The sequence below is a fragment of the Staurois parvus genome, unplaced genomic scaffold (assembly GCF_062004578.1).
Source record: "Staurois parvus isolate SC_StPar_1 unplaced genomic scaffold, SC_StPar_1.0 ptg001134l, whole genome shotgun sequence".
NCBI lineage: Eukaryota > Metazoa > Chordata > Amphibia > Anura > Ranidae > Staurois > Staurois parvus.
The window spans coordinates 3,234,647-3,258,222 of record NW_028318930.1 but is presented as its reverse complement, the minus strand read 5'-3'; the positions used below and the strand labels follow the sequence as shown (position 1 = coordinate 3,258,222).

The 23,576-nt window shown below is 41.6% G+C and overlaps 1 protein-coding gene across 1 annotated transcript in view; it reads left to right on the top strand.

Annotated features, from left to right (window-relative positions):
• Window positions 1-23,350, top strand: part of LOC149439322 (uromodulin-like) — a 73,102-nt gene extending 49,752 nt beyond the window's left edge. Inside the window, exons 5-9 of the mRNA XM_089659206.1 lie at window positions 6,851-7,071; window positions 8,878-9,032; window positions 16,892-17,137; window positions 19,497-19,653; window positions 22,438-23,350. Of these exons, the coding sequence (XP_089515332.1) occupies window positions 6,851-7,071; window positions 8,878-9,032; window positions 16,892-17,137; window positions 19,497-19,653; window positions 22,438-22,512 (854 nt within the window). The 3' untranslated portion in view covers window positions 22,513-23,350. The remainder of the gene's footprint in view (window positions 1-6,850; window positions 7,072-8,877; window positions 9,033-16,891; window positions 17,138-19,496; window positions 19,654-22,437) is intronic.
• The last annotated feature ends 226 nt before the right edge of the window (window positions 23,351-23,576 follow it).

Here is a 23,576-nt window from a genome sequence, read left to right as displayed (position 1 = left end):
ACCAATAAATACTGCTCTATTATGCGCTCAATATATTAGGCTAAAATCACTTTAGTCCTACAGGACAGATGTAACTAATCATGCTCCAAACAGTCCTTCAAGAATAATTCCTCATAGCAGTATGTGAATCTTCCACCTGATGGTTCTCCAAACATGTGCTCACTGTGGTGGATGAGAATGGATGGATGGATATCTCACCTCCAGGGATCTATCTCTCCTCTTATCCCTTCCAGAACTCCACATGCATGTATGCAAAAAGAAAAGAAGAAGAAATGGTGCCTTATCCTTTAAAAACACTTTAATGTATCAATACAGGTCCCACTCACATGTTAAACAGTAAAACCATGCCTCTAGTAATCAGCCTTTGTGTGTGCTCTGCACACTTCCTATACTCGCCAGTGATTATCCGACAGATCGTGGTGACGTCAAAGCCCCCCCCTGTTGACGCTTTCTTTAGTAAATGTCTTTGCCGTCTAAAAGTAGACGTTCGCTATTAAAAAGTAGATGTTAGCCCACGGAAATGCTCCTAGGCACAATAGTAAATCAGGGTCAAACTGTCAGAAAAGGCTTAGTCTTTAGGTGGTTAGATGAGTGAGTGATGTGTGGCATAAACTTCTAATGCTGGGCATAAAATGCCCCCACCCCCCAAAACGACCCCTTTTTGGAAAGTAGAGACCCCAAACTATTAGCTGAAAGGCATGTTGAATCAATAGAATAATTTATTTTTTTACCACAAATTTTTGGAAAATGACAAACAATAATTTTTTTCACACAAAATTGTCACTTAACCACCTTCCGCCCGCCATATAGTACAATGACGGGCGCAAGGTGGTTCTCTCGTTCTGATAGGACGTCATATGACATCCTTCCATTCTCACCGCGCATGCGCGGCTCAGGGAGTGCGCAGCGCGGCGATCACCGGTGCGCCGTGTCCCTTGGACTAAGCAGATCACGGAAAGAGCCGAAGATGCCGGCTCGGTCATGTGAACAGCTGTGTCCAATCACAGCTGATCACATGTAAACAGGGAAATGCCGGTTATCGGCATTTCTCTCCTCTCGAGCTGTCACGCTGACAGCTCGAGAGGAGAGGAGAGCAGGTAATCGGCTTTCTGCGGAGGGGACATGTACACTAATCATCAGGGCACTGATGATCAGTTTGCCCTGAAGATCAGTGTGGCCCCAGAAGTGCCACCTGTCAGTGTCCATCAGTGCCAGCAGTCAGTGCTCATCAGTGCCACGTGCTTGTGCCCATCAGTGCCACATCAATGCCACATATCAGTGCATACCAGTGCACATCAATGCCACATATCAGTACCCATCTGAACTGCCTTTCAATGTCATCCATCAGTGCCAGTCAGTGCCACCTATCAATGCCAATCAGTGCCACCTATCAGTGCCAGTCAGTGTCGCCTATCAGTGCGCATCAGTGCCGCCTATCAGTGCACATCAGTGCCACCTATCAGTGCCAGTCAGTTGCGCCTATCAGTGCCATATATCAGTGTCATGTATCAGTGCTGCCTTTCAGTGCCCATCAGTGATGCCTGTCAATGCCCATCAGTGCAACCTATCAGTGCCTCCTCATCAGTGCCCATCAGTGCCACCTATCAGTGTCCATCAGTGCAGCTTATCAGTGCCCATCACTGCAGCCTCATTAGCGCACATCAGTGAAGGAGAAAAATCACTTATTTACAAAAATGTATAACAAAAACTAAGAAAAAACATTTTTTTTTAAATTTTCAGTGGTTTTTGGTTTGTTTAAGAAAAAATAAAAATCCCAGAGGTGATTAAATACCACCGAAAAAAAGCTCTGTCTCAAAAAAATGATAAAAATTTCATATGGGTACAGTGTTGCATGACCGCGCAATTGTCATTCAAAGTGTGACAGCGCTGAAAGCTGGAAATTGGCCTGGGCAGGAAGGGGGTATAAGTGCCCTGTAGGCTAGTGGTTAAATGATTTACTGCTCACACATGCCATGGGTATAAGTGTAATTACTCCCCAAAATACATTCTGCTACTTCTCCCAAGTATGGGGGTACCACATGTGAGAGATGTTTTGGCAGTCTAGCCAAGTACAGGACCCCAAAATCCAATAAGCACCATCAGGCTTTTAAAGGGCTTTATGTCCTCATTACACTTCCTGACTACCTATCACACTTTGGGAGGCCCTGAAATGCCAGGATAGCACCAAACCCCCCCAAAATGACCACTTTTTTGGAAAGTAGACACCCCAAGGAATTTGATCAGAAGCATGGTGAGTATTTTGCAGATCTCGTTTGTTGCCACAAGTTTTTGAATTTGAAGAAAAAAACAAAAACATATTTTTCTTTTCTTTTTTTATATTTCAAAACCTTTTGAGAAAAAAATAGATCTGCAAAATACTCACCATGCCTCTTTTTAAATTCCTTGGGGTGTCTACTTTCCAAAAAGGGGTAATTTGGGGCGGTTTGGTGCTATCCTGGCATTTCAGGGCCTCCGAAACTGTGATAGGTAGTGAGGAAGTGAAATGAGGAAATTACGCACCTTCAAGCTTTCAAAGTGGTCATTGGATTTCAGGCTCCTGTATGTGGCTAGGCTCCCAAAATGTCTCTCACATGTGGTATCCCCATACTCGGTAGAAGTAGCAGAATGTATTTTGGGGTGTCATTCCACATATATCCATGGCTTGTGCAAGAAATATATAATTTAAATGACAACTTTGTGTAAAAAGAAAAAAAAGTTTTTGTCATTTTCCAGAAACTTGTGGGGAAAAAATAAATCTTCCATAGACTTAATATGCCTCGCAGCAGATAGCTTAGGGTGTCTACTTTCCAAAAAGGGGTCATTTGGGGGTGTTTGTACTATCCTGGTATTTTAGCTCTTCAAGAAATGTGATGAGCAGTCAGAAAGGAAAATCTGTGTAAATTCCATTATCTATACCATAGTTTGTAGACGCTATAACTTGCACACAAAGCAATCAATATACACTATCTCCTCTTATCCCTTCCAGAACTCCACATGCATGTATGCAAAAAGAAAAGAAGAAGAAATGGTGCCTTATTCTTTAAAAACACTTTAATGTATCAATACAGGTCCCACTCACATGTTAAACAGTAAAACCATGCCTCTAGTAATTCAGCCTTTGGGTGTGCTCTGCACACTTCCTATACTCGCCAGTGATTATCCGACAGATCGTGGTGACGTCAAAGCCCCTCCCCTGTTGACGCTCTCTTTAGTAAATGTCTTTGCCGTCTAAAAGTAGACGTTCGCTATTAAAAAGTAGATGTTAGCCCACGGAAATGCTCCTAGGCACAATAGTAAATCAGGGTTAAAGTGTCAGGAAAGGCTTGGTCTTTAGGTGGTTAGAAGAGTGAGTGATGTGTGGCATAAACTTCTAATGCTGGGCATAAAATGCCCCCACCCCCCAAAACGACCCCTTTTTGTTTATAGTACGAAAAATAAAAAGTGCACAGGTGATCAAATACCACCAACAGAAAGCTCTATTTGTGTGAATTAAAGGACGCAAATTTCATTTGGGTACAGCATTGTATGACTGCACAATTATCAGTTGAATTAGTGCAGTGCCGAGTAGCAAAAAGAGGCCTGGTCATTAAGGGGGGTAAATCCTCAGGAGGGCAAGTGGTTAAAGAAGAGTCAGTGATGTAATGAGAATATATGTCTGGGCATACATTACAATATCAGCATATACTGGTAGGATTAGTTACATCAGGCTGCTCACTTTTACATTGAAAAACTAGAACATCCCTTTAAAGTCGATGACATTATGCCAAAATGATTAGTTTGCTAAAGAAAAATGTAACCTAAATAACTGACATAAAAAAACCCTTTTTAACCGCCTCCCGCCCCCCATATAAGGTAATGACGGGCACAAGGCGGTTCTCTCATTCTGGGAGGACATCGCATGCGTGGCTCCGGGGGCGTGCAGCGTGGCGATCGGTGGTGCACTGTGTCCCTTGGACACAGAGGATCAATGGAAAGAGCCGAAGATGTTGGCTCGGTCATGTGATCAGCTGTGTCCAATCACAGCTGATCACATGTAAATAGGGAAATGCCAGTTATCTGCATTTCTCTCCTCCACGAGCTGTCACGCTTTTTAAAATTTTCAGTGGTTTTTGGTTTGTTTAAGAAAAAATAAAAAACCCAGAAGTGAATAAATATCACCAAAAGAAAGCTCTATCTGTCACAAAACAATTACAAAAAAATTCATATGGGTACAGTGTTGCATGACCGCACAATTGTCATTCAAACTGCAACAGCGCTGAAAGCTGGAAATTAGCCTGGGCAGGAAGGAGGTATAGGTGCCCTGTAGGCAAGTGGTTAAATCCTTGTGGAATCTCAGTGATGCTGATCTCCTGCAACCTCTTTGCAGCAATTTTATTCTATATGCATGTACTTCAGTGATGACTGCATTTCACAAGGTGGCTCTCCTTATGGTGACAACAGTGGTCTGTGTCTGTATAATGTGTGTTGAAATGCTTCTTGTAATTTCCATCAGAAGCCCATTTGGCAGGGTGACAATTATTATTATTATACAGGATTTATACAGCGCCAACAGTTTGCTCAGCGCTTTACAATATAACGGGAGACAATACAGCAACAATACAGTTCAATACAAGAAGGTTAGGTTAGGAGGGCCCTGCTCCTTGGAGCTTACAATCTAGGAGGGAGGGGCTAGTGGTACAAAAGTTAATAACTGTGGGGGATGGACTGGTAGGAGAAATAGAAGATTCCATTGTTAGCTGAGGGCAGGATAGGATTCCCTGAAGAGATAGGTTTTCAGAGATCGCCTAAAAGTGAGCAGAGTAGGCAATAGTCTGATAAATTGGGGTAGAGAGTCCCAGAGGATGGGGGAAGTCCTGGAGACAAGCATGGGAGGAGGAGACAAGGGAGCTAGAGAGCAGGAGGTTGTGTGAATTGTGGAGAGTATGGTTTGGGTGATAATTGGAGATAGGACAATTGATGATGTAATTGGGGAACAGAGTTTTATAAATGGCTTTATATGTTATTGTTAATGTTTTGAATTTTATCCGTTGGGCGATGGGAAGCCAGTGGAGGGATTGGCAGAGGGGGGTGGCAGATACAGAATGGTTAGTAAGGTGGATGAGTCTGGCAGCAGCATTTATCATAGACTGAAGAGGGGATAGCCTGCGATGAGGTAGGCCAATGAGGAGGGAGTTACAATAGTCAAGGCGAGATATAACAAGGGAGTGAATAAGTTGCTTAGTGGTTTCAGAGGTTAGGAACGGCCGTATCTTGGAGATGTTGCGGAGGTGAAGTCTACAAGATTTGGACAGTGATTGGATTTGGGGCTGAAAGGACAGATGGGAGTCTAGAAGTACACCTAGTACCTTGGCATGAGGGGAGGGACTGATGGATGTATTATTGATCTTGATGGAGAAGTCAGGGGAGGGGGCACGGCCTGGAGGGAATAGTGAGAGCTCAGTACAGTGACAATGCAGCATCACGACTGTAGTCACCCTATAATCAGCAGAATAGCAGTATAAGATGAAAAGCCGGAAACTCGTTCTCCCGATAAAAGTACTTTATTCATAAAGGGTACAGTGTGCAAGTTACAGCAACTTACGCGTTTCGGGTAAAACACCTTATTCATAGCCATCATCGGCAGTGCCTGAACCAGGACTTTTATGGCAGGAACACCAAATGTTATGTTAATGAAAGCGGAACATCTGAGAGTATTACAAATTACTTTGAAATCACATGGCATTTTAGTAATTGGGTTTATATCCAACTTAAAGCCAAACTCCATGCAGATGTAGAATACACAAATTAACAACCCATTTGTGTTCGGGACGGCATGTTTCACCTTTTTTATTACCAGACAATTTTTCCGCATTCAGCACTGTGATACTTTGACTGACAATTATTAAGTCATGCAACACTGTGTCCAAATTAATTTTATATGATATTTTTGAGACAGATATTGGGGAAATCAAAATAGCCCTAATGACACATTTCTGGCTGTAGTTCCCCTAAGAATTTGGATTATATTCGGATAATACATTGCTTGAAAATAATTTTTTTTATACTGGAAAAAAAAGTAAAAGATCTCCTTATTTATTACTGTTTTACAGCCTGATTGAATTACAGTAATAAATAGCAAGGGTTCAGCTTGAGCATAAAGTGTTACTAAACCCACAACAGTAAAATCAGTCTGTATATGCAGTAAAGCATGCTTGCTATATTCACTGTGGAACCTAAGGGGTTAATCCCCCTCGCATTGTGTAAAAAGGCTGTTTGATCCTGTCTTCCCTGATCCTCCCCTAATTCTACTGTCTCCAATCCATCTGCTGATAGTACAGAGCTCTAAGAGACAATCTGCACATGCTCAGTTTGGTGTATATTGCTAGAGAGGTTTTTTTTTCTTGGGAAAGTGCATGTGATCAGCACAGGGCCAATCAGCACTGTCCAGACAGAGGTTCATGGGTCATGCAGCCTCATAGGACAGTCAGAGGAGAATGAAAACTCCTCCCACAAACTTTAACCAGTGCTCTGTTGAACACTGATAGAAGTCGCATGACTGCTATATACTGCTGAGAAAAGGTATTTAGCAGTTTATATTTACTAAAATAGTTGCATTTCCATGTTCTGTGTACTGTGAGAGACCAGATATAGTGAATGCAGGGTCCTGGGTTTAGAAACACTTTAAAACATTGAGCTTTAGGAATTCTTTCTGTTTCTTGTTTGTTAGGGAACTGGGCCATATGGCTAAAAGTGTCTGTAAGCAGTAACAAATAGTAAGAGGAGAGGATCAATGTACATGTGTAAAAGAACAGTTCTTGTATGCATTGCCCACTGATTGATTTATATGTACTCTTTTGTTGAATTTTCCCAGCACGTGATGATTTTCACCCTACGGTTGTCTGTGAAAACAATGCAATGACAGTCACAATGAAGCGATGTGAGCTAGAAGCACTTGGTTACGACCCTTCCACAGTTCATGTGAGGGATACATCAGTGGACTGCAATTACTATATTAATGACATGGTCAATGGCTTCAGAGTGACATATTTTATGGCCCTAGCATCATCCACTTGGTGTGGAAACACATTGACGGTAACACACTATTCATTTATTCATTCATTCATTTTAGCAGCTCTTTCAGCTTGTATGTATTGTTTACAACAGGAAATATATGGAAAACGTCACTCTTAGCATTTTGCTTCAGATTTTCCTGGAAAGATTGCCTAAAGCCCAACTCCAGCCAAAACGTTTCATTTCATTTAGGGCCAGTTCACACCTGATTCACACAGGGCCTCAGTCTGTGTTCCTGTGCCATTCCTCTGTGTGATGTGATTTTCAGCTCATTCATTTGAATAGACTGAAATTACACTGGATCACACCAAAAGTAATGCATGTACCACTTTTCAAAAACGCACTACACTGGATCACATAAGACTGCGATACCATCCCATCTGGTGCAGGTAAACGCACCGTGTTTGGGATCTGCGTTTGGGATGCCATTAGGATTATGTTGACAGCAGAGTGTATTTTGAATGCAGTGTGGGAAACGCACATGAAACATGGCTTTCCCTATGGCATTTCAGTGTTAACGTGCCCTTAGGCCTGCGTTTTTCAGTGCATTTTCAGTTCTGTAGAAATGCACTACAGTCCACTTAACATGGTTTCCTATGGGTTACGTTCACATCTGTGCATTTTGTACAGGTGTATTTTTTTCCAGGGACATTTTTTTCCTGCAGCAGTTGTGTTTTTGGTTCCATAGACTTCAATGGAAATGCAGATAAAATGCATCAAAAGCACAGTGCTTGCATTTTTGATGCGTTTTGGTTTCTCCTGAAAGACAACAGACACCTGCCAAAAACACTGAATGCAAAAGCCATCAAAAATGCATTAAAAACACGTCAAGAACACGTGTGAGAAAAATCTGCATAGGTGTGAACCAGGTCTCAATATAGAACAGGGAAGAGTCAGGGAGCATGTAAATTTTTTTTTGTTTTTTTTTGCTGCCTACGTCCTTGTTGGAGAGATTTCTTTTGCAGGCATCACAGTGCTAAGAAGTGACAGAAGATCTTTCAATGGGGTCACTGAGAGAAATCTTACCTCTTCCTCTATAAAGGAAATTGGGCTAGTGGTAAACTTTTAGGGATATCTCTACTTTTACTACATTTATCCTTATAATACAGATCCTCTCCCCAGAAAGCTCCTTGAGACCTGGTTCACTCCAATGCGTTTTGTAGTGCTTTTTGAAGAAACGTACTACAATCCATTAACATGGATTCCTATGGGACATGTTGATATCTATGCTTTTATGCTTTTTCGAGCAGGTGCATTTTGGAAAGGGTCAGGGACTTTTTTAAATGCAAAACGTTGCATTTTTGGTTCAATAGACTTCAATGGAGATGCTGCAGAAAATGCATGTAGTGCATATGTTGACGTGTTTTGCATTTTTAATGTGCCCAGCAACAAGTTAGCCCCCCAAAAAATGCAAAACACATCAAAACCACCAAAAAAAGCACTGTAAAATGGACAAAATGCAAACTACATTGGTGTGAACCAGGTCTAATTTTTTCACTTATCAATCTATGATTCATGAAGATCTTATCTTTGGGGCCACTGGGTGCTACATAGTCTCTTCACAAACCTCCTCTCCCCCTCCCCCCCAGCAGGTCCATGCAAGGCAGAAGACTTTCCATTTTTTGCTAGGGGAAGCCTGTTGATTGTTGGGCTCAACGAATGACAGGCTTCATTTCCATTAGGCAGAGTGAAGTGACCCCTCTATATTTCAAAGCTGTTTTTTCATTGCTAATTACTTGACAGTGACAGAACAAATGTATGAAGTAAAAGGTCTAACTTGTTTCTGTTTGCTTACAACACATTGATGGTATTCCCTTCTTTCCACAGTACGATGAATCCTATATCAATATTTCCAACACCATTTACATTGGAGTCCTGGATACACCAATCATCAGATTCAATAATCTCAGCTTTAACTTTACCTGTGTGTATAAACGGGATATGATAACAAGTCTGAAACTGCCTGGAAAGATAACCAAACAGTAAGAAATAATATCACACTAACTATATAAGCGTTTTGCTTATGTAAAGACACTAACATAATGTTTTGTTTTCCTTCATTAACCTCTCATTTCCATTAATGGGTTTATGATATTTATAACATTTTAACATGAATACTATTTATACTGTATATGGCTTAGATTTTGTGGATCCAAGAGCATGATATTTTGTACTATATGGTGTTAGTACAGGCCTAGCCTTAGATTTTTTTTTTTTATCATGTTCAAGTGTATGCTAAGTAATCAGTAAATGCATAGCTCCCAACTGTCCCTGAGTTTGAGGGACTGTCCCTGATTTGGAACAAAGTCCCTTTGTCCCTCCTTCTTCCTCATTTGTCCCTCATTTTGATCTGATCTATATAGTTGTATATAAAATTAACTATTTATCTATCAAAGAGTGTTTTACAGTGTAATCCAATTTCTAAATTACTGAATTTGTATATTTCAAAAGCCAATATAAAGGAATAGTAGTGGTAAATAAAGCACTTGTGGGTTTAACGAATCATTCTCCTTTAATGGGGGCACAGCAGGGGGTGTATCCTATGTCTACATTCTTTTGCTAATAGGTGTCCCTCGTTTCCCATCTCAGAAAGTTGGGAGGTATGGTAAATATAATACACTAAGGGATTTACACTCACCCGCCACTTTATTAGGTACACCTGTTCAATTGCTTGGTAACACAAATTGCTAATCAGCCAATCACATGGCAGCAACTCAATGCATTTAGGTGTGGTGAATTACTGTAACAATTATGCGCAATAGAGACATGGAAGCTGTACATGACAGCCATCTTGTTAAGGTCTCAGCCATTTTGTTTTTCATGAGCAATCATCTTTTTTCCCTGCTCTTTAACCACTTGCCTACCAGGCACTTATACTCCCTTCCTTACCAGGCCAATTTTCTGCTTTCAGCGCTGCCGCACTTTGATTGACAATTGCGCGGTCATGCAACATTGTACCCATATGAAATTTTGATCATTTTTTTCTCACAAATAGAGCTTTATTTTGGTGGTATTTAATCGCCACTGGGCGCTTTACTTTTTGCGCTATAAATAAAAAAACTGAAAAAAATTTGAAAAAAAAAAAAGTTTATTTGTTTCTTTTATAAAATTTTTCAAACAGGTATTTTTTCTCCTTCACTGATGTGCGTTGATGAGGCAGCACTGATGGGCACTGATAGGCGGCACTGATGGGCACTGATAGGCAGCACTAAAGGGCACTGATAGGCAGTACTAATGAGGTGGCACGGATAGGCGGCATTGATAGACAGCACTAATTAGGGGTCACGGATAGGCGGCACTGATATGCAGCACTGATAGGCGGCACTGATAGGTGACACTGATTATGGGTACTGATAGACGGCACTGACTGGCATCACTGCTGGGCACTGACTGGTGGCACTGACTGGCACAACCCCTGGGCACTGACTGGTGGCACTGACTGGCAGCACTGCTGGGCTGCACTGGTGGGTGGCACTGGTGGGCAGCACTGGTGGGTGGGCACAGGTGGGTGGCACTGGTGGGCACAGGTGGGTGGGCACAGGTGGGTGGCACTGCTGGGCACGTGTAGGTGGCACTTCTGGGCACAGGTAGGTGACACTGCAGAGTGGCACAGGTGGGTGCACTGCTGGGCACAGGTGGGGGAACTGCTGGGCACAGGTGGGGGCACTGCTGGGCACGGGTGGGCGGAGCTAGTGGGCGCACTGCTGGGCGGAACTTGCGGGTGTCACTGCTGGGCACCGATCATCAGGGCACTGATCATCAGTGCCCTGATGATCGGTGCCGATCCCCGCTCTGACAACTGCCGGTTCTCGGCAGTACTTTCCTTACGATCTGACAGCGTGAGGAAAGTGCAGCCGAGAACCGGCACTTGCATTTCCCTGTGATCAGCGTGTCATTGGACACCGCTGATCAGGTGGTAAAAGGCCGCTGTGATTGGCCTTTTACCACATCACGTGATCAGCTGTGTCCGTAGGACACAGCGATCACGGAGATCGCCGGGTGCGCGCCCATATGACGTCCACCCAGAACTGGCCGGCCGCGGTGAAGCCGTCATTCGGCTATGCGCGGTCGGCAAGAGGTTAAAATGGAATTTGTAGCTTTAAGTTGTAACAAAACTTCAAAAGAGCCTCTTATTTGAAATGAAACACAAATAGAGGCCAGCTCCAGAGCTGTAAACCGCTAATTAGTCTTGGCAGGATGTCTATTTTGCAAAGACATTTTCCTCTGCCCTATCATAAAACAATAACTCAGTCAGCCGTCACACATGACCTGTTAGGCCATTAGAGCTCTAGGAATGCAGAGTGTGCCATAAAACATCTATTCCACATGTAACAATTCCACATACAATTCATAAAATTCAACAGGAACTGGGCACATTAATATTAGATATATATTTGGATAGATCATATCATGCCAAACCAAACAAGGTCCTACATGACTATGTTAGCACATAGGAAAAGGAAGAAAGCATTCTCTTCCCTCCTGGGTGACAAAGGTACGTTGTGTTTGGTATCCCTGGGTTTGAAATATAATTCTGAATATTAATCTGCCTGTTGCTAGAATTCTACATGTACATACTGGAAGCTATTAATATTAGTATGAAATTGTAGTTGGGACTTGGTCATAAACTTGGTGACCTCCTAGCACCCATCCCCTAAACCAGATGATTGGTCAGTTGTTCTCAGGCGACACACCTTTAATATCATAGAAAAGGGCTGACAGGCCTGGTGAAGGGGAGCTCTCGTGTAACATCAAGCAAGGAACATCTTAATGGACTTGAGAGCAAGAAAATAGTTTTTGGTCAGACAATTGGACTCTGCTAAACCAGGACTTTACAAGTACTTTGCCTACTTAACTCCTTTCTCTTATTTCTCTGTTGCTTTATTGTTCTCTTATTGTCTTTATAACATCTTTTTCTGTAAATATTTTAATTGCACCATTTTGACCTTTTTTAGTAATAAACCCTATTTTGAAAAGTGTTGAAATTGTCTCTAAAGCTTTTATGCAAACTAAAGAATCCCTGTCTCTTGAAAAGTGCTACTGTATACAATAATCCTCTGCATATACCTTTCTGTGGTGACAGTGTGAGTTGCAGATGCTTATGCTAATATCATAGTGGTATTGCTAGGATTTGTGAGTTTCCTCCTTCTGTGTAAAAAGGCGGTGGTGGCAGTGTGAAGGATTAATTGTGTAATTAACCTAACCCAGTGACAATCACTCTCAGGCTGCTGGCACATAGATTGTGGTCCCATGAGCTGGAAAATCTTTGTGCAGGGTGCAGCTGAGAACGGCATTGTTATGCAAGTGGCAGCGTGGTGCGAGATTGGCTGGTCCTTGGTCATGAGTTGGTGAGAAGGGCAGGGGTCGGGCACTGCGTTCCATCACAAATACGACTTGCTGAAGTTTAAACCAAGCTTTAGAATGGGGAAGAAAGGGGATTTAAGTGACTTTGAACATGGCATGGTTATTGGTGCCTGATGGGGTGGTCTAAGTATTTCAAAAACTGCTGATCTACTGGGATTTTCACACACAACCATCTCTAGGGTTTACAGAGAATGGTCTGAAAAAGAGAAAATATCCAGTGAGTGGCAGTTGTGTGGATGAAAATGCCTTGTTGATGTCAGATGTCAGAGGAGAATGGACAGACTGGTTGCTGTGACATTCAGATGGTATGGTCAGAATTTGGCATAAACATGAATACATGGATCCATCCTGCCTTGTATCAACAGTTCAGGCTGGTGGTGGTGGTGTAATGGTGTGGGGGGGTTCTCTTGGCACTAGCAAGGTATACCTAATAAACTGGTCGGTGAGTGTATTATCCATCACAGGGATCACAGTTCTCTCCCTGACAATGCTTTCATCTGCTTTTCTCTCCAGAATGTCATCTTTGTTCAGGCATCACCCAGGGTCAGCACTTACTCCCTGGCTTGGGATAATACAATCAGAAAATGATGTGTCATAATCAGCAGAAGACTGTTGGCTGGGTTAGGGGGCTTGGACACTCGTAGTGTAGGATCAAAGGAAAGCATAGACATAACCATAACTGAAAGCCAAAAGATAATCAAAGCAGATGCTGAAAGTCAAACACCCAGCCCAGTGCAGCATTCATGGGATTTGAAAAATGTACCACTCCTCTTTTCCCTAGAAATGCTGGGACGGATCAGAGCAGTTTTAATTGGTCAGCACTGTCATGTGACTGCATTGGTCTTTCAGGACCCCTCTGATGCATCCCTAGGTAAAGAACAGGAAGAACCATGCATTTTTCAAATCCCCAGATCTCTGCACCAGTCTGCATCAATGGTGAAACTGAATCACCCACAGAGGTCAGTGCAGCGGGGACCAGGGAAGGGGGAGGGTGTAGGGTGTTAGTTCACCTTTTAATTTTTTCTGTAAAGGTAAACTTTCTTTTTTAAGGGCACTGTCAACTTTTTTTTTTGCTCTCTGTGACCCCAGTAATGAGATTTTCCTATATGTACTGTCCTGGTGACAGGGTGTCACAGGAACAAAATGCAGAACAAAAACATTCTGGGGAAGGTTAGAATCTGTGTCAGATTTTATTGCTGTATGTGTCTTCCTGTCCCACTTAAAAAGATGAGCGAGGCCTGTAATTGGCATCATAGGTAGACCTCAACTATGAGAGACAAAATGAGAAAACAAATCCAGACAATCACATTGGCTGATTTGGAAAGAATTTATTTGCAAATTATGGTGGAAAATAAGTATTTGGTCAATATCAAAAGTTCATTTCAATACTTTGTTATATATCCTTTTTTGGCAATGACAGAGGTCAAACGTTTCCTGTAAGTCTTCACAAGGTTGGCACACACTGTTGCTGGTATGTTGGCCCATTCCTCCATGCAGATCTCCTCTAGAGCAGTGATGTTTTGGGGCTGTCGCTGGGCAACACGGACTTTCAACTCTCTATAAAGGTTTTCTCAAAGGTTGAGATCTGGAGACTGGCTAGGCCACTCCAGGACCTTGAAATGCTTCTTACGAAGCCACTCCTTCGTTGCCCGGGCGGTATGTTTGGGATCATTGTCATGTTGGAAGACCCAGCCACGTTTCATCTTCAATGCCCTTGCTGATAAAAGGAGGTTTGCACTACAAATATCATGATACATGGCCCCATTCATTCTGTCCTGTACATGGATCGGTCATCCTGGTCCTTTTGCTGATAAACAGCCCCAAAGCATGATGTTGCCACCCCCATGCTTCACAGTAGGTATGGTGTTCTTTGGAGGCAGCTCAGCATTCTCTCTCCTCCAAACACGAGTTGTGTTTCTACCAAACAGTTCTATTTTGGTTTCATCTGACCATATGACATTCTCCCAATCCTCTTCTGGATCATCCAAATGCTCTCTAGCAAACTTCAGACGTGCCCAGACATGTACTGGCTTAAGCAGGGGGACACGTCTGGCACTGCAGGATCTGAGTCCCTTGCGGCGTAGTGTGTTACTGATGGTAGCCTTTGTTACGTTGGTGCCAGCTCTCTGCAGGTCATTCACTAGGTCCCCCCGTGTGGTCCTGGGATTTTTGTTCACTGTTCTTGTGATCATTTTGACCCCACGGGGTGAGATCTTGCGTGGAGCCCCAGATTGAGGGAGATTATAAGTGGTCTTGTATGTCTTTCATTTTCTAATTATTGCTCCTACAGTTGATTTGTTCACACCAAGCTGCTTGCCTATTGCAGATTCAGTCTTCCCAGCCTGGTGCAGGTCTACAATTTTGTTTCTGGTGCCCTTCGACAGCTCTTTGGTCTTCACCATAGTGGAGTTTGGAGTGTGACTGTTTGAGGTTGTGGACAGGTGTCTTTTATACTGATAACAAGTTCAAACAGGTGCCATTGATACAGGTAATGAATGCAGGACAGAGGAGCCTCTTAACCTCCCTGGCGGTATGATTATTTCAGATTTTTGGTGCTGAAAGCGGTACCATTTTTTTGCATGGAAATATGTATTTTTTTAATTGTAGGCTGTCATTTTTAGGAAAAACTCACTGAAATCTGTCCGAACAAGAGTCTAGTAAACATCCCGGGTATGATAAAATTTGAAACACAAAATCATAAATTATAATTTAATAAATAATCATAAAAATAATATAAAAATAATAAAAAATTTAATTCAATAATATAATCAAACCAAAAACACTGAAATTTGAAATATAGCGCCAAGTTCGCACATTGCTGAGCTCAGTCGCAGAATCGTTTTCAGTGTCTGATGACGAATTTCCCCCACGAATCATTATCACTCAATTCTGCAAGTGGTTCTGATTTACTATCGCTGTTCTCTAGCTGATCTAAACCGCTTTTGACCTAAAGGGACACTTTTTGGACGCCATGGACGTTTCTCAGTTTCCAGGCAGAAAGAACACACAAAATGCAGGCAGGGCACAGGACAAAGCACTAGGGACAAAATGTATGTGAAATTGGTTGAGACAGCAATGTTTTACTATGTAAAATGTAAAAAAAAAAAATGACATTTTTTAAAATTTTTAAATTTCCCGCCGCCTGCGGCGCCCGTACGTCCCGACGTCACAGGGACAGGACACAGAAGCCGGATGCCGGCATCGGCCGGAGGAGATGGCCGGGGACGCTGCAGGGGACACATCGTGGGAGCGCAGGGTAAGGTAAGTGAAGAACACATGCCGGAGCAGTGCCGCATGGTATTCCCGAGTGTAGCTCGGGGTTACCGCTTTTGGTACTGAAATGTTACCCCGAGCTACACTCGGGAATACCGCTAAGGAGGTTAAAGAAGAAGGTACAGGTCTGTGAGAGCCAGAAATCCTGCTTGTTTGTAGGTGACCAAATACTTATTTTCCACCATAATTTGCAAATAAATTCTTTCCAAATCAGCCAATGTGATTGTCTGGATTTTTTTTCTCATTTTGTCTCTCATAGTTGAGGTCTACCTATGATGCCAATTACAGGCCTCTCTCATCTTTTTAAGTGGGAGAACTTGCACAATTGGTGGCTGACTAAATAATTTTTTGCCCCACTGTATATATATATATATATATATATATATATATAAAAGCACAAAACACACTACATACTTTCAAACCAGATCATTTACTGCCACGCCAGCTTCACACTTCCGCACTGTGGTTTGGCCACAGCACAGTATACCCGTGGTTTTCGTGTAATTAACAGTTCGGATTGGCCAAAGAAACCAGCTTAAGCTTTTTCTTGCTTTTTTAAAAGTGTTACTACACCCACAACAGTAAAATCAGTCTGTATATACATTAAATCATGCTTGTTATACTCACCGTGGAACCTAAGGGATTAAGCTGGAATTGTGTAAAAATGCCGTTTGATCCTGACTTCTTTGCTCCTCCTCTTGTTCAAATGTACTTGTCTTATCTCTTGATAAGACAGACTGAATCGTAGCCATTCTGCACATGCTCAGTTTAGTGTGTATTGCTAGAGAGGTCTTTTTTTTCTTGGGAGAGTGCAAGTGATCAGCACAGGGGCAATCAGCATTGTCCAGACAGAGGTCAGGGGTTTTGCATCCTCCTAGAGCAGAAAGAAAACGCCTCCTACAAGCTTTAACCAGTGCTCTGCTGAACACTGACAGAAGTCACAAGACTGCTCTAACTACTAATGAGAAAAGGTATTTAGCAGTTTGTATTTACTAAAATAATTGAATTTCCATGTCCTGTGTACTGTGGGAGACCAGATATAGTGAATGCAGGGTCCTGGGTTTACTTACACTTTAATGCATTAAAATGTAATGATTTTTTAGGCAGACATGGTGTTTGAAGGCTATTGCTACTTCTCAGGAAATAAATTGTGATTTAACTTGTTACTGGTTTTGTTACCTAAAAATGTGTTTTGTTTTCTCAGAATGGTATACCTGTCTGGAGCCAATGGAACTGGAATGTATCCTGTTACCATGGCTGCTTATAAAGATTCAACATTTACAATACCATATCAAAATGAAGAAGAAGTGACTATTGGAACAATGATCTATGTGGGAATATTTGTGACAGGAGCTGATGGAAAGATATATGTTCTCCGGATAGAGACGTGTGTTGCAAGTCCAACAGATAATCGTAATGATGTAAATAGTGTTTATCTTATACAATATGGGTAAGTCTGCATTTCTTATACAGCCTTAGAGATGAAAGAAAATGTAAAGATCTAGAACTTCACATAGCACAGAGTGCGAAATACAAAAGAAGGGCAGTTATAACTTAGGAATGAAATAACCTTGCAAACATCTTCCTGATTTAGCTGGAATCAGTATAAGTGTCCTTAGTGTCCCTAGTGTCCTAGACCAGTGTTATCTCCTCTACCCCGATGGCCCGTACACACGATAAGAAAACTGTATGAACATTCCCATACGAGGAACAATTGGCTGACTATCTGATCGTTAGTATAGTGCTTTCGAAAGCCAACTTTTCAGGCGACAAGCTAGAACAATTTTAATCGGTCACTTTTTGTTTAATGTGTACAGTAATTTGAAATAATCAAATCATAAAAAAATGCGCATGATCAAAAGCGTAGAACGGCTTTATACTTCCTCTTCTTCTATGCTAGTACATACCTATGTTTGCCTATGTTTGCTTTTATTGGCCGAGAATTTTCTTACACGTCAACACCATTTCGGTTACATAATAATATGCACTCTTGTGGAAAATTGGATGATCTTTCGTCCGATTTTCTCATAGTGTGTACTAGGCTTTAGAAGAAACATTTTACAGAAAATCTTTGTGGAACCTCAATGTGACTTATTCTACATTGCAGCTTCAGAAAGACAGATATTCCTAAAATCAATCATTTTTGGTCAACCCGGGTGGTCCTGTTCTATCTCCAGTGAAAATGGGACTTTGTATGTGTCAGCCACCAGGGAGGATAAATCTGTAATATCGCGAGCAACAGTATTAGAAAATATATATATTTTTATTGGTTCATCATTAAAAAACAAAGGAATACCACATTTTAAAATCAAATGATCTTTGAAGATATCAGCATGTAGTTACATTCACATAGCAGTAATATGCACAATAAGCGTAAAATTAAAAGCATAAAATTGTTATATATCATCTTCAAAGATCATTTGGTTTAAAAATGTGAAGTGTGACTTAGTTTTTTAATGATGAACCAATTTTTTTACTGTTGTTTGATGTGATATTACAGATTTTGCCTCCCGGTGGCTGACACATACAAAGACCGGATATAACTGTACACTCCGGTTTTCTGTTTTCTGTTCTAGACGTATGCTGGGATGGTGCCATGCCGGGGGTACATATATTAAATTCCAGACCCATCTTCCATCTTATAGATACAATAATTTTGGCCCTTCACTGCAGAACCGTTTTAGCATGTCCCCATTGTTGTGTTGTGGTGTCATCCATTCTAAATGAATTCTGCACTTGCAGAGGCGATTGCATTTCAGCATACTGCATGAACAGTAACACACCGGTGCATTGTGTTGCTGGAAAAAGGCCAGGCCCAATTTTATGTGGACTGAGGTGCGTTGGCAGCCCATTGAAAATAAATGGACTTCCTGAACGCAACAGGTGCTAATATGCCGGTACTAACGTCGGGACAAAGTCATCCATGGCCAATATGGCAACCTGTGACCAATCCCCTCCTGATGTGCGCACTTCATCGTTTTCTTCAGCTAGGAACCCACTCTTAGCTGCCTCAGCACCTGTCTTACCATCCATTTGCAGTTCCCCAATCTGCTAATGAGATTTCACGTGGGCCTGGAAGTGCGCTGTCATGTTGTGGGACCTGTTGTGTGTTTCCTGTCGGTCTCCTTATGCTGATTGTGAATAGTGTCAGACCAGTCAGAGGCAAAACGCAAACCAGGGCTCCAAAGGCATTGCTAGGATTGTGAAAGACTTGAGGTACTGGACAGTTCAGCTAGAGGCAAGGTGTGGTGCACCTATGTAAGGAACTGACGGTGGGGCCACCTTGTACTAACAGCGGGAAGGGTTTAAAGGGGTATAGTTAAATAGGACCTCAGCCTGTATGCTATACTATATATATAGTACCCTAATAAAGCGCCCCATGATTGCATATTTTCTTTAAGTCAAATGTGGCAAACTCTATCAAAGGCAAAGAAATGAAATGGTTCAATAAGATCATTGCTGGTTTCCTTGAGGTGATTGTAGCTGTATTAGTTCACTTGTGACAGAAACAATTGAGTACTGTCCGTGATACTTTTTTATTTCACTAACAAACAATTTTCAGGACAAGCTGCTTGGACCCTGAAGTAGGGGACATACCCCGAAAGGTTGTCCTGAAAGTTGTATGTTAGTGCAAATAAAAAATGTATCACGGATAGTACTCAATTGTGTCATTGCTGATTTACAATCAAGGCAAAAATCAAAGCCTAATTATGAAAAGTAATATTTCATTTTCCTAAGTCATGCTAAAACCTGCCAGTTTGGTCAGCAGTGTAACCAAAAAATTCTTGTATGTTTTTTCTTCTTTACAGCTGCCCCCAGGGACCTGTTTCCACAACTGTGTTACAAAATAGAAATGCATTAGAAACAGCTTTCAGCATAAGCTCATTTCAGTTTCAAAATCAGGCCAATGTATACCTTTTCTGTGATGTACGTTTGTGTGACAACACCACTGAAACATGTTCTGGGGTAAGTGATACATACCTTTTCTCTGAAAAGAGGCTGAGAGTGTTTGGCAGCAATGAAGCATTTCTCAAGGTGTCCGTAGGCATTACATGACAGTTTAGATTGTCTACTGGCTAGGAGCAACATGCCATACACTGTGGTTGATTTGCCTTCCCATTGAGGTACCATCATGTTAAGAAATCCAGCAGTTGCCACCTATGACTGTGGGTTGTCAGATCTTCACTAGCTGTGAAGATGCCTATTACTGTCCATGGCCACCTGAAAGTGTTTTATTTTCATGACAGAAGTACAGGGTTTCCATTGCTGGCCTCCTTCTGAAAACTGTAGCTGCCTGGCTATATCTGATTAAAGCAGTATTGAACCCAAGCCAAAAATGTAATATATTGCAGCTTACCAATGATTAGATGTGTTGGCTGCATTAGTTTTCTTTTTTAGTTTTTTTCCCCCTCTGTTTTAACCTGGTGATCTGGCCAATAACACACCACCTGTATTAGAGTGCCCCCACTCTGGATGAAGGAGCACAAGGGGCAAATTTGGACAACAGCATTCTCGGTCTCGGGGAAGGGGAGTGTTAGATGTACTAGCAGTTTTAAATACACTAACAAATTGAAGCCACGCTCTGGCTAACACTTTATAAGCAGTTAGAGTAAACAGTTTTGTTCCTTTTGGGATAAAGGCTTTACATGAATAAATTAAATCTGATTGTAAGAACTCTTGTCAGTGGAAGATGTTTTGTCTCAACCCTGTAACTGATACTTCTGCGGGAGCACTTGTTCTTTTGAAAAAAAACAACAGACTTACTGGCCAGCTCACCAGATGAAAATAAAAGAAAGCCTAAAAAAGAAAACAAATGCAGACATCACTTCTAAGAATTGGTAAGCTGCAATATAATAAATGTTTGCTTTTGGGTTTATTACTGCTTTAAGTACTTTTAATAAACATACATGCTGGAAATGAGTGTCAGAAAAGTGTCAAAACTTGTTGCAGGTTAGCGACTCAGGGAGCATTGCAGCCAAAGCATCAGGATGACAGCCAGGGTACTTCCCCCTAGCTAAATAAGCATTTATCCATGTAGTGCATGGGGGACCCTGCATGGGTACATTTAACAGCAGCCTGGAGTTGGGCTTTAACTCTGAAAGCCCCTTTCTTTCCCTTTATGCTACTAGACATCCTTTACATACCTCAGATTAGCAGATCACCGGGACTTGGAGTCATGGTCTATGTTGTCCTCCTTCAAGCCGGTTAGGAAATGTACAGCTGTATCTTCATAGGCTGCTTTAGTTGTCAAACATTTTCATGCAGATGACAGCCAGAGTTTCATTTCATTTTGTTCATGAGACAGGAATCTTGTTCTTCATGTCCTAGTTTGTATAACCATACAGTATTATACCTTAAAACTCTAATTTATATATAAAAGTGGGTAAACCTTTAGAAGACCTCTCGTATAATGACCTATATAATGACCTATGGTGTGCGTAAATATATATGAATGGAAGCCCTGAAACAATATACAGAATGTGGATCCTGTAATTGCAGAAAGGGAAAGGGACCTATCTGGGTTCAATAAGCAGGGGTCTGCTTGTAGTCAGCAAAATGTAACTTATAGAGTCTATACAGTAAGCCAACAAAACACTGCTTTTAAGGCCTCTTGCACACAGCAATTAAAGAATATGAAAACCCAACATTTCATATTCCTGATATGTGCCTGCTGTACCATGTAGTTGTATAAAAAATGATCCAGTCCCTCTGCTTTCTTATTAAAAACTGACCACACTAGGCATGAGAGCACAGCATGGTCAGTTCTCTAGCTGTGCTGGGAGCTCAGCCTGCTGTCCTCCAATAATCAGACTTATCCAGACACGCTGCCCCATGCACAGCCATTCACTGGGAAGATCAGTGTACTGCTGTTTCTCCTCCAGTAATGCAGCTGAGAACAGAGAGAATGTGATCACTTATTAAAAAAAAGGGGGGGGAGATATTTCTAATGCTTTTTTTGTATCTATGCACAAATGTTTTGCCTTTCATTTCTACTTTAAAGAATAGGTTCACCTTTGGGAACATGTTACATGTTCCCACTGCTGCAGCTACTGCCCTATTCACAGCCTCTAGTGACAGCAATCCAGGGATCTTCTCCCTGAACTTGCTGTCACAGGTTTAAAAAAAAAACACGGCCGTGTGTGGATCTGTTCTGTGAATGGGGTGATAGAAATCTATGAATGGAAGAACTACAAGTACCGTTAGTCTTTGTGGCTGTCTGCTTGTAGTTCTCAATGAAATACCAGGGTGCTGTTGAGTGCATTAGGCAGTTCATTGTTTCATCCTGTCATTGTGTAAATGCCTGTATGTATGAAGTAAGAGAAGACAGCTTTTTTTTTTACAAAGGTGATCTTATCCTTTAAACTGAATGGGTTGTTTTACAAGGTGAGGGTTTACAATCACTTTATGTACAGCATATGGGCATACAGTGTAAAATACATCTTTTGCTGTGGTGCTCAAGAGCCACAGCTGCAGCATATTTTTGCCTACAGGAATGCATTACAAAACCTGCCATGTGCGTAGCTGCCGGCACACGCATGTACTCACACACACGTATGGATGTATTTTTCCAAACTTAAAATGTAATGTTTTGAAAATCCTGCCTATATGCATGTGTGAATAGATGCTGGTGCTAGCAGTTACTTGTGCCATGCTATTTTTATATAATAAAAATCTAGAATCTCTGTGTGATTTCCTATGATCAGACATGTCAGCCAATCTAACAGCTTATGTTTTTTTTGCTTTCCACAGTGCGGTGCTTCTAGATCCTACAAGACAGCTACTAATGAAGTCCAGATAGGCCTAAACTTGGCAGGGACGGCATAATAATTATCATATACATATGTACAGAAATGTTTTCTATTTGTTTTGATATTATCATAAGACATAGTCTTTTAGTGCCCGATCACACCGGTGCGATTTCACACATCTCAGGAGTGCTTTGAAGGTTTGTGGCGACCCATACAGGGCTTTCATCAAAACATCCACAAGGTCAAGCAAAAACACAGGACCACTAACCAGAGGGAAGAAGCAGAACACACAGAGTAGTATAGTCATCTCATATGTAGCTGGAGTGTTGGACAAGCTCAGAAGAATCCTTAACAAACATCACAGCCCTGTGTCCTTCAAGTATCCTTCAACACATGTCCTAACGTGTTGTTGTTAATGATTAACCCTTCTTCAGGACTTGATCAGTAGATATTAAAACCACAATGAGCACAGTTGTGCATTATGCTACCACACACTTAGTAAACTACTTACCTCTAACCCCTGAATGGGCACTCTTTGGCCTAATCAGCATCCCAGGTGTTAACATCTCAAGAGGATGTAAACAACTTCTAACTGTCATATCCCCTGTAGCACCAAAAAAAACATTTTACATGAGTGGATCTACCCAGAACCCCCCCTCCAGTTTTTTGTTTATAGACAAACTCTCCTATGTTTTCCATATGAAATGGGTGGAGGCCTCCTTACATAGGGAGTCAGGTCCAAAAATTCTTTGATATCTGGGAATCTTTCATTCAAACCTTGCCTACAGATACCCAACAATCGATGGTACAATGTTTTCAATATATGCAATGGTTTCAAACCAGACTGTTAACCAATGACCCTCCAACTGATATCGTACCCTCCAAGTAAAATGAAAATATATTTTACACTTTAACAGCTAAGGTCTCCCTTCTTTCCATCATCGGCTAGTTGTTGGACTGTCCGCCATCCATCTTTTTGTTTCTTAATGTCCATCCTTCCACCCAGCACTCATACCTGGTTCTCAAACTATACTGACAAACTGTATGCTGCCAATTTTGTATTGTTCTGCTGGACAAATGTTGTGGCTATTTTCATTTCTATTTACTGCTTTCTCACATCAAAAAATAACATTAAAAAAA